The 10,932-nt window shown below is 46.6% G+C and overlaps 1 protein-coding gene across 1 annotated transcript in view; it reads right to left on the bottom strand.

Moving 5' to 3' along the window:
• Nucleotides 1–417: 417 nt before the first annotated feature.
• MARCHF10 (membrane associated ring-CH-type finger 10) overlaps nt 418–10,932 on the bottom strand; it is a 42,998-nt gene continuing 32,483 nt past the window's right edge. Inside the window, exons 4-5 of the mRNA XM_080680066.1 lie at nt 9,131–9,302; nt 418–969 (exon numbers count right to left, since the gene is read on the bottom strand). Of these exons, the coding sequence (XP_080536192.1) occupies nt 638–969; nt 9,131–9,302 (504 nt within the window). The 3' untranslated portion in view covers nt 418–637. The remainder of the gene's footprint in view (nt 970–9,130; nt 9,303–10,932) is intronic.

Here is a 10,932-nt window from a genome sequence, read left to right as displayed (position 1 = left end):
TGTACAGTCACAAATAACAGGCCGCATCTATCCGAGAGTGCTGGAAATGTGTGTTGTCTCACGTACCCAGAGGAGATCTTCATTAAAGCCTAATTATGGACCATAAATATGTTTTATTTTGGAACCCAGGAGGTGAGATTTTTGATTTGGGGAAATGCAGCGCCTAATAAGTAGGCAGAAGAGGGAGTGTAAACAGCGACTGAGCCCTTTAATTTGTCCCTCTTCGGGGTGGTGCGAAGGGGTTTCAGTTCCAGCGTGTGTTTTCCCAAGGCCCTGGCCCGGCGCCTCTCCCAGGGCCGCCTGGCATGCGCACATGCACACAGCCCAGGGGCTGATCCGACGCGAGAGCCCGTCCGCTTTCTGGTGGCAACATTCCCGAGGGTGCCAGACACAGGAGTAAAGAAATCCAATGAGCCTGGAGAGGTGACGGGATTTTATTGGTGGTTCACTCCTTCGCGCTAGAGGAGGGTGGAAGTGGCAGCCGCTGTCTCCTCTTCCTGCTCCTCCCCTGCACAACCTCCTGGGTTTGGTGGGTCTTGGCATGGCCCTCTGGGCCCCCTCCCGTCCACCTGCCTTCTGGGAGCCTGCTGTCCCCCTCTCCCCGACTCCACTGTGCTGTGTGCCTTGCCAGGGCCACTTACCACAGGAGGTAAATTTTACTGGGCCTCTGGGGGCCGGGCAGGCACAGCACAGGGATCTCTGATGGGGCGGGCGAGGAGATTGGGAAATAGCACAGGGCTGCTGGCGACTGGGGCACAGGGCTCGGGGTGGCCGGGGTGCTCACAAAGGAGGGGAAGGACACTGGAGGGAGGTGGGGGGAAGGGCCCTGGGCCACCGGGGAGGCCGGTGGCACGAGCGGCAGGAGGAGGCAGCAGTAATTGGTATTGGGCTGCAGGACAGGGGAGAAAGCAAAGACGGAGCAGTAAGGGGAATATTCAACACAGAACAGGGGGTGCTCGCTGCTGTCACCTGCACAAAAGAAAAAGAGCAGTCAGGAAGCAGCACTCACGGCGGGAAAGGACATAAGAGAGTCTGGAAATGAATCAAAACTCAAAAATTGTTTTTTGGGGGTGACCTCTCCAGGGGTCGTGGGGCAGGAGGCACCTATCTGGGATGGCAAGGTCACTGAAGAGTTTACCAGGAACACACCTTTCCCCAGCCAACAGTCTCTGGCATCCCTGACAGATGCTGGAAAGTTCTCCCCCCACTAAGTTCCTGTGTGGAAGCTCTCGGTCCCTTGCAGCTCCCACAGGCCGTCTAATGAGCTGTTCCGGCAGCAACATATGGTGGCCGGCAGGATCTCACTTAGGTAAGGCTCTTCCCCTCAGTCCTCCAGCTGCCCCCGGTCGGAGGTGGTGGGCATGCCTTGATCTGGCCTTTCTGCGGCACAGGGGAAGCGTGGGGAAAGAGGGAGAAGCCGAGAGACCCTGGTGGGGTCATGGGAAGGGAGAGGGCCGAGGGGGGGAAAGCAGGTGGACGAGGGAGGAGTCCAAGTGAAGTTAATGATTTGTTCGCTAACTTCACACTCAGTCTGCCAACCTTGCTGAAGGCAGAATAGGGGCACCTGAAGGAGAAGTCACGATCAGAGAGACCCCCTCAGGCATGACAAATCTCTCAGCTCTGCCACTAACCAGCTGGGGCACCTTGGATCAACTGCTTACCTTCCTGAAGCCTCTTTCCTCGTCTGCAAAATGAGACAGGTGTGCTCTCTAGCTTTGCTCCAAGGGTGGTCCTTGGACATCATCTGGGAGCTTCTGAGACACGCGGGAACCCGGCCCACCCAAACCTACTGACTCAGAACCTGCAGTTTATCAAGGTCGCTGGTGCTTCTTGTGAACTTTAACGCTTGAGAAGCAAGGCTCTGGGATAGGTGCCCAAACCTCTCTGAAGAGAATCAGCTGTAGTGCCTGTTAAAAGCCCAGTTTGCAGGCCCCTTTTCTGGAGGTTCTGACGCTCTGGGTCAGGGATGGGGACCAGGAACGAGTATTTTAACTAGGTACCTCCCTGGTGATTCTTAACATCAGAGAAGTTTAGGAGATGCTACAGCTAAAATCAGTCCCAGTTCTAAAACAGCATCACTGTAACCACCCCGGTTGAAAACCACCAAAGGCATGCCTGTTTTTCTGGGCTTTTCACTATGCTTCACAGGTGTTGTGTTTTTTACAAACGAAAGGCAAGACCCTCCACCAGCAAAAACATCACGACTCGCTGCATTGTGACAGTCGCTTTATCCGGGGGTCTAGGCCTGAACCCGCCATGTCTCAGAGGTGTGCCTGACCCTGTAAGGCAGGGTCTCGTCCCGAGTTACTGGAATCCTCTGCAGCACCTGACGCCGTTATCCACGCCCTCCTTCCCAAACGCCTCTCTTGGCTCCTGCAGGGAGTGGCTCCTCCTTCTCAGATCATTTCTCCGGAGTTGTCTTCATGCATTTTCCCCTTAACTGTTCTTAGCCCCCAAGGTTCCTTCATCATCTCTCTTCTTAATCCGTCACTCTCACAGGGAGACACTTGTAGTTGCAGCCGCCTCTTGCTCACTGTAGGCCCTTGGATTCCTCCTGGCAGCTGGGATCTGTGCTGAGCCGCAGCCCTGGGTACCTGGGGGCTTCCTGGCATTTCCTCCTGGCCCTCAAAGGCAACACCCACAGAAGGGGACCCACCCTCTTCTCTCTTTCTCAGCCTTGGCAAAGGCAACCACCGCTGGCCTAGTTTTCTGGGCCAGGACTCCAAGTTTTCTTTGATTCTCTCCTTTTCCTCATGTCCACACCCAATAGGCACCAAGTTCCGTCAGGTTTACTTCCTTCAACATCCCTCAAGCTCGGGCCCTCTTCCCTATCCCCTCTGCTTCTGCTCCTGGTCAAGCCCTTCTCATTTCTCTCCGGGTCCACGGCAGCTACTGCTTCTCTGATCTTGGCCTGTGTCTGGCTGTCCTCATCTTCCCAGCCAGTCCCCTTTCTGTGCTACAGCCAGACTCAGCTTTAAAAAATGCCAGTCTCCTCGAATCCCTTCCTGCCCGGCCTCTGTCCATGACTGATGCTCTATCGCCTTCAGCATGACATTCAAGGCCCTGGGGGACCTCGTCCTTGCCTTCCTATAGGGTGTCAACTTTATATTCTACACATCCTAATTGGTAGGCTGACCCTAAACCAGAGCTTCTCAAGCTCAAATGTGCAGAGGGCTTGTTAAAGGCAGGTCTGACTCAGTAAGTCTAGGTTGGGACACGAGGGTTTATATTTCTAACAGGCTCTCGGGTGATGCCTCCTAGTTTGGGGACACTTGGAGACTCGAGGCCCTAGCTGATTTGTAGTTCCTTGCTGTCTGTCTGTCCGCCTCTCTCTTGCCCTCTTCCTTGCTCTCTCCCCTCCATGCCTTGGCACACTCAGCACATCCAGCTGGCACATCTTTCTTGCCTTGCTCCTCTGCTAAACCCCCTGTCCTTCAGGGTTCTCACCCCACTCAACGCTCTTAGAACTGACCGTGGTCAGAGCATGTAGGTGTCCTTCCTGCCCGCGAGGCTGTGAGCCCTGGAGGGCAGGCCCTGTGTGTTTTATTTCTGTATCCTTGGCACCCATGGCAGTGGCTGGCAGGTAAGCATGCAGTGAATGAATGAAGTGAATGGATGAGCGACGGGCGAGAAAACCAGTGCACCCTGGCATCGTATACCCGGGGACGGTGGGGGCAGTTGAATGTATTTGCTAGCATCCCATAGGGACTGGATAAATGGATGTCTTCATTGATAATCAAATACTGAAAAGGTTTTTATAATCAAGTTATAGTCTCTCTTACATCTCAAAGTGCAATTTCTCTTATGAAGAGGCTAACCTGAGGGTAGCATATGGTGTTGGGTAGGCTTCATAAGCAGAGAGGGGATTGGGAATTAACCTTTACCCAAGGCCTAGTCTATACCCAGGATTTTAGTGCTCCTGTCTACCTGGTGAGGCAGGTAATAACTCCATTTTGCTGATGAGGAAACAGTTTGGAGAAGTTGCCAGTTCACATTTATAAGCTATAAAGCGGTGGATTAGGATTCTGAGCCAGGACTTCAAATTCTGCTCTGTGACACCCCTGAGCCCCTCTGTCTTGGAAGCCTTAGCATAAAAGGGCTGACAATTATGATGATCTGTGTAAAAATGGCAGCATTCACTTATGTGGTTGTTTTCTAACTTGGGCAGGTAACTTGGAAAGTTGTTGGACAGCCCAGCCATCATGGCTCAGTGGTTGAGTGTCAGACTATGAACCAAGAGGTCATGGTCCGATTCCAGTCAGGGCACATGCCTGGGTTTCAGGCTCGATCCCCAGTGGGGCGTGCAGGAGGCAGCAGATCATTCTCTCTCATCATTGATGTTTCTCTCCCTCTCTCTCTCTCCCTCTCCCTCTCCCTCTCCTCTCCCTCTCCCTTCTTTGAAAATCAATATAAATATATTTTTTTTTTAAAAAAGAAAGTTGTTGGACACCAGCAGACTTGCCTGGAAACCCATTAGCCTTGGCCTTTCAGAGAAAATCTTCAGGATTTATTTGCAAGGTAGGTTATGAAGACTTGGAATTTGCCTCAAATTTCTCTTCCAAGCTCCTCTTCAAATAGATATTCCCCAATTCAAAAGAGACCATGGTAATTTTAGATGTTTATCTTCATAGATTGAATTCACTGCTTTTTCTTAGTTTTACAAGAACACATCTTCACGATAAGCCACTATTAGGCTGAATAGGTTCTGCCACTCCTACAAATCTGAGTCTGGTAATGACTAACACTGAACTCAATAATAAGTGAGGATAATTTCAGAATGCTTGGCTTTGTTTAAAAGGGCAAGATTTTGGAAGCAGGCTCCAGGACTCCATCCAGATCCGTTTTCCTGGCACATAACCAGGGGACGATGCCCAAGCTCTAGGTGAGAGGACAGGGCAGGAGAGGGCACCCTCACTTCCCATGTGCCTGGCACTGGGGCAGAGAGCGCTGTAGGACTCCAGGAGCCAGAGCCCCATGGCACAATGGCCTTTGGATGCCTCTGTGTGTCCTGGGAAGGAGAGGTAGCTCCTTTCCAACTCAGGCTGGGGCTGGGAGGGGACTGGGGAGCAGGAAGGAGTCCGGGAGCCAGAGGCCGCCATAGCTCCCTGCCCTTCCCTGCCCGCCCTGTCCTCACCAGGCCTGCTGACCATTCTGCTTCCTACAGATCCATCCAGAATTCCGAAAGAGGAATATGTGATGCTGCCAGGCTTATTTCTCACCCTGTATCAGTGTCCACCTTGGTCATGAGATCGGATTTCTGAATCAGTTGCACATCGGACCCAGCTGGGTCTTGAGTCTGCCTGGCTTTTCCATGTCTTTGGGGAGATAAAGCCAATCTCTGGCTTGGTAAATGCTTTCTGATCATTCATCTCTCTCCTTTTGGTGTTTTGCTCTGGAAATTCAGGGTGTAACAAAAGTGTCTGGACCTGTATTTATGTAAGCATTTAAAAAATATAACTGATTTTTGACAAAGGGAAAAAAATGGTTGGAGGGGAGGGGGACAACATTAAGACAAAGATAAAAGCGTTTTCTAGTTCATTCTCCTTATTAAACCCAGCTCTTATGTGCTAGATTCACGATGCTATAACGTATCAAGGGCCTATGGTGTCAGGCAGTATTCTACAGCTGAGCATAGTTTTATCATTTACTCCTCACAGCAATCCTAGCAGATGAGATCTGCTTTGACCCCCCCCCCCACACACACACACATTTTACAGATGAGGAAACTGAGGCACAAGAAGTTACTTTCCCAAAGTTACAGAGCAAGTAAACAATGGGGCCCAGATGCTAATCCAAGCATTTTGACTCCAAAGCACGTGCCCACCCATAACCTGCACTCCCCAGTGGAGAAAGATAGTAAGGAGAAGCACAAGCCAACTCATTTAGAAACAGTTGCAGGGAATATATGGACTTAATTTAAAATGTGTGAATTCTTTCTAATAGTGGGAAGAACGGTGAACATCTGACGCCTTCTCAGTTATAACTCTATTTGTAGAGAGCACGGATCGTTCCTCTGTTGTCAACAGCCATTTCAGGGGTCCTAGATCGCAGTTCACATGGAAGGAAAAACTTCTTCTATGACATGGCTCACTGTTGTATAGATTTGCATGGAAGTCACATTCCCCAGCTACGTTATTTTTTTAAGTGTAATTTACTTTAATTTTTTCCATCACCATTTATCTCCTCTTATACTTCCTACCCCACAATCACCACACTGTTGTCCATGTCCATGAGTTTTCTCTCCTTTTTTGCTCAACCCCTCTATCACCACTCCCAAGACCCCCTCCTCAACACACACACAAGAGCTGTCTGCCTGTTTTCTATCTATGAGTCTGTGTCTGTTTTGCTTGGTAGTTCAGTTTGTTCATTAAAGTTCACATATGAATGAAATCATATGATGCTTGTCTTTCTCTGCCTGGTTTATTTCACTTAGTATAATGTTCTCCAGGTCCATCCATGCTGTTGCAAAGGGTAAAATTTTCTTCCTTTTTACAGCAGAGTAGTATGCCATTGTGTAAATGAACCACAGCTTTCTTATCCACTCATCTACTGATGGACACTTGGGCTGCTTCCAAATCTTGGCTGTTGTAAATAACGCTGCAATGGTCATAGGGGTACATACATTCTTTCGAATTCGTGTTTCAGGTTTCTTCGGATAAATTCCCAGAATCGCTAGGTCATAAAGCAGTTCTATTTTAATCTTTTGAGGTGACTCTGTAGTGTTTTCCACAGTGGCTACATCATGCTGCATTCCCACCAGCAGTGCACAAAGGTTCTCTTTTCTCCACATCCTCGCCAACACTTGTTGTCCCAGCTACATTATTTTATTTGGTAGAGGTCTGGCATAACACCATCTGGAAGGCTAACCTATGAGGCAAATGTTGCAAAGGGATTTAACTGTGTTTGATGCTTCAGTTTTGCAAAGAATTCGAGGTCTGACATGGGAAGAAATTTTGGTGACTCTCTGCCAACTTTGGATTTACCCCAAAATAATTTCTCTGCAGAGGCAAAGAAAAGCAGGAGACGATAAATATACCTGGTGAATTAGATCAATGTATCCAGATAATTCAGGGCCCAAATCCTTTTTTTCTATAATAGGGCATTTACCTGAATTTTCTGAGTTGTCCCCATCAGTCAATTTGCCTGTTCCTGAAGAGACTCAGCTTAAATTCCTGCCATGTCTCTGGGCTCCCATTTTGCTCTGCTAATTAAGGACCTCCGAGAGGCTCCTTAAGGGGTAAGTCTACACTTGTCAATAGAACAGATCTTAACACACCAAGGCTTTACTTTCAGCCAACTTCATGACCAGCCTAGTTTGTTGCACAACGAATTTGGTTTCTATAGCAACTGACATGTCACCAGGGCTGCTATGCCCACAGCCAGGCCATGGTCCAGCTCATGGCTGCCATGGTCCAGCCAGGCCATGGTCCAGCTCATGGGTCTGGGACATTGTCTGGGTCATAATATGATAATAAAGGTGGTAGTTTTTATTTTATTTTTAAAAATATATTTGTATTGATTTCAGAGAGGAAGGGAGAGGGAAAGATAGAAACATCAATGATGGGAAAGAATCATTGATTGGCTGCCTCCTGTGCGCCCCACACCAGGGACCAAGCTCACAACCTGGGCATGCGTCCTGACTAGGAATTGAACCATGACCTCCTGGTTCATAGGTTGACGCTCAACCACTGAGCCACACTGGCCGGGCAAGGTGGTAGTTTTTAAAGGATTTTTATTACAAGTAACATCCCTCATTTGATGAAATTGATATCTTTCTGCCAACTTGGCTCTCTTGCCTAAACCTTGGTGCTTTGCACTCTAGTAATTCTTCAAATTCAATGTTTTATAGAATGTAAAGTGAATTAACTCATCCTTTTTGTCAGCGTTGTAAGTTCCATATGGAGAATTTACATCTGTATTAATCAGACACATTAAAAATCATTGAGTGAGCCTACACTGTTCATTTTAATAATATTTCTCAAAGGATGACAAAGCACACCACGCAGCAGCTACCCAGCTTTAGCAAGAAAGATAAAAATTATATCAAGTGTATGGAGTTGCATTATTTAAACTTAAATTCATTTTTTTCTATTAAAAACATCCTCAATTCAACAAGTTGCAACATGTATTTTGAAATATTTGGGAAATATTAAAAAAAAAAAAAGAGTTGGGGCTTTGCCTGAAAGGACATCATTTCAGAAGTTCATTTGCTTTTTACTTCATTAAAAGCAACAAAATGTGGGTGGTTAATCTGAGAGCTGCCATTTTCTTTAGCAATACATTAAGACTTAACTGGATGGGGATGGTTGTATGACAAGAGCTATTTAGGATAAAAAGTAGTTGTGGCTTGGATGTAAGTGAATCACACACTATTTGTGAATCCTTTGGCAGTTAATTTGGATCATTTCCATTGCACTGCGAGCAAACGGCAGACTTTCTTCCCCATTACCCCAACGTCCACGTCAATTCCCAGAGGAATCGACTTTGTCCTACAGATGTTGGCTCTGATGGGGATGAGCCCGAGGGATTCTAAACGTTCAGTTGAATTTATCCCCTTTCTGGATACTATTAAATCACTCCTGCCTCAAGCAGAGGACTGGTCTTTGCTTCAAAGGCAGCTAAAGAGTGAATTATTTACCAAATTGCACAAAAGGGAGGATTTATCAAGCCCCTTCTCTCCCAGAGAGGACAACCTCAGAAGTGGAGGCCTTTATTACTCTTTCTTGGCTATAAATTATGCCATTCAGATGCTTGTGAAAGCTTCTCTTCATGCTGTTGCTTGAGTCATAAAACTTGATACCTGGGGCCAAATGCCTTTATTTCCTGACCCCACCCCACCCCCCAAGGGTGAAAAAGATGAAAAGGCAGCAATTCCATCGAGTGCCACACAAAGCCAATGACTGGGCAGAAAATGCGGGCAGTGGAGACAGTTACTCTGCATAATCCATGCCTCCTTGACCTGATATTCCCCAAAACGAATTTGACCATTTGCATAAGATCATCGGACCCTCAAAAACCTGTATTGGCCGCTTGGAAACCACTTGGATGTAATCAACATCACCCATTTGATAGTTGTCATTACCTTTCACACTGGGATTTTAGAATTTGTGAGTCTGAACTAGCTACTCACCTGGAGAGGGTTTGCTGGAGCCCACTTTCTCTGGCTGCCTTGCAGTCATGGTACTTTTATGTTTCTGCTTGACGGATGTTTGGTCAATTGCTGGAAGTCTGGAATCATAGTTCATCGCAGAATTCTTGATAGATAACCCTGGTTGGGCTTGAAGATCCTCCTCACTATCACTCTAGGGAAAATGAAAGGAGTTTGAGTATCAGTAGCCTAGTACAGTGGCCTCGCGAGCCACATGTGGCTCTTTGGCCCCTTGAGTGTGGCTTTTCCACAAAATACCATGGCCTGGGCGAGTCTATTTTGAAGAAGTGGCGTTAGAAGAAGTTTAAGTTTAAAAAATTTGGCTCTCAAAAGAAATTTCAATCGTTGCACTGTTGATATTTGGCTCTGTTGACTAATGAGTTTGCTGACCACTGGCCTAGTAGGTCATTTTTGCTAAGCAGAGGGAACAAGCCCCCTCCGTCAATAACTCAGGAGCAACCCACCATGATGCTCAATACGCCCTTTCACCGTGAGATTTTGATGGACTGGGCTTATCAATGTAGAAATAATAGCAAAGTGATGATCTTATTTGTAGAACATTATAAGAAGAATGCACATTTATTGGTCTGTCTTGTAGAACATTATGAAAAGGCTGCATTTCTGGCCCTTAAGTACTGTAATTTGATGACCAGTAAACAGTTCATGTTCAAAGCTACATAAACTTCTTGCTATTTGTTGTTTGAACTACTTTGGCGGTGGGTGAGGAAAAAACAGATTCCTTGTGTTAATCATACACTTGACAATGGAAAGAAAGTTTAGATAATGTGTTGGGATCGAATAAGTCAGACCTCAGTTTAATATTCTGAATTAGTGGGTGCAACATAAGACAGACTGATCTTTTAAAAAGTCCCCTACTTATCAGTCTGCTATAAAGAAGTCAATATAAATCTATGCGCGGACAAATCATGATTCCTGCAATGTCAGAATATCTTAACACAGCCTTGCAGATGCAGTAAAAGTTATCCAGCCATTCGATAGCTTGTGTACTTCGCCACACTTCCAACCACCAAAGTAATGATGAAAACAATATAAATGGCTTGTGAGAAACCTGTTCTAGAAGGGTGATTTAAGTCCTGCCTTATGGTTTAGGTGCTGGTGTTAGTATGATTTGCTAGGCCATACACTCAGAAACAAACAAAACCACAAGGCTTCCCGCCCCCGTCAACCCCAGGAATTCCAACACTTATCACTAAATTCCCCCACATTGTGCATTAGTCTAGTATTGGAAAATGCAGTCTTTTGCAGACACAGAATGCTAAATTAATGTCCCCCTCACCTCCCCAGCTGTGGCAATTTGTATTGATCTTGCTCATCGGTCTCACCGACAGTTATGGCATTTTCATTTCAAGGCTCCTGACTCAGGAAAATACTCTGAGTAGCTTTGAATTATTGGGTGCAACATAAGACAAACTAAACTCTAAAAAAATCCCCCTTCTCGTCCATCTTCTGTAAAGAAGATCAAATCTACAGGTGGACACATCGTTACCCTCCAAGACTGTAAATCATGCTTTGTAATTCAGAGTCTGGATACAGCCTTCCATCAAATAATTATTGTTTCTCCCTACATTTTCAGCAAACAGACCACCCTCAGATAAAGGGACGGGAAAAGGCAAGGGCATAATGAATTGGTTGTTCTCCCCTTTCCTTTTTGATTCTGGAATTAAATAGAAATCTTTGAAAATTATTCTGAAATGTCAAAGATGAAACATTAGGTCATTTCTGAACATGAAATAGGCTCTCCATTCTCAGAGAAGGAAATGTGG

This window comes from Plecotus auritus (assembly GCF_963455305.1).
Source record: "Plecotus auritus genome assembly, chromosome: 7".
NCBI classification, from domain to species: Eukaryota; Metazoa; Chordata; class Mammalia; order Chiroptera; family Vespertilionidae; genus Plecotus; species Plecotus auritus.
The sequence above is the reverse complement of the archived record's forward strand: the minus strand, read 5'-3'. Positions and strand labels throughout refer to the sequence as shown.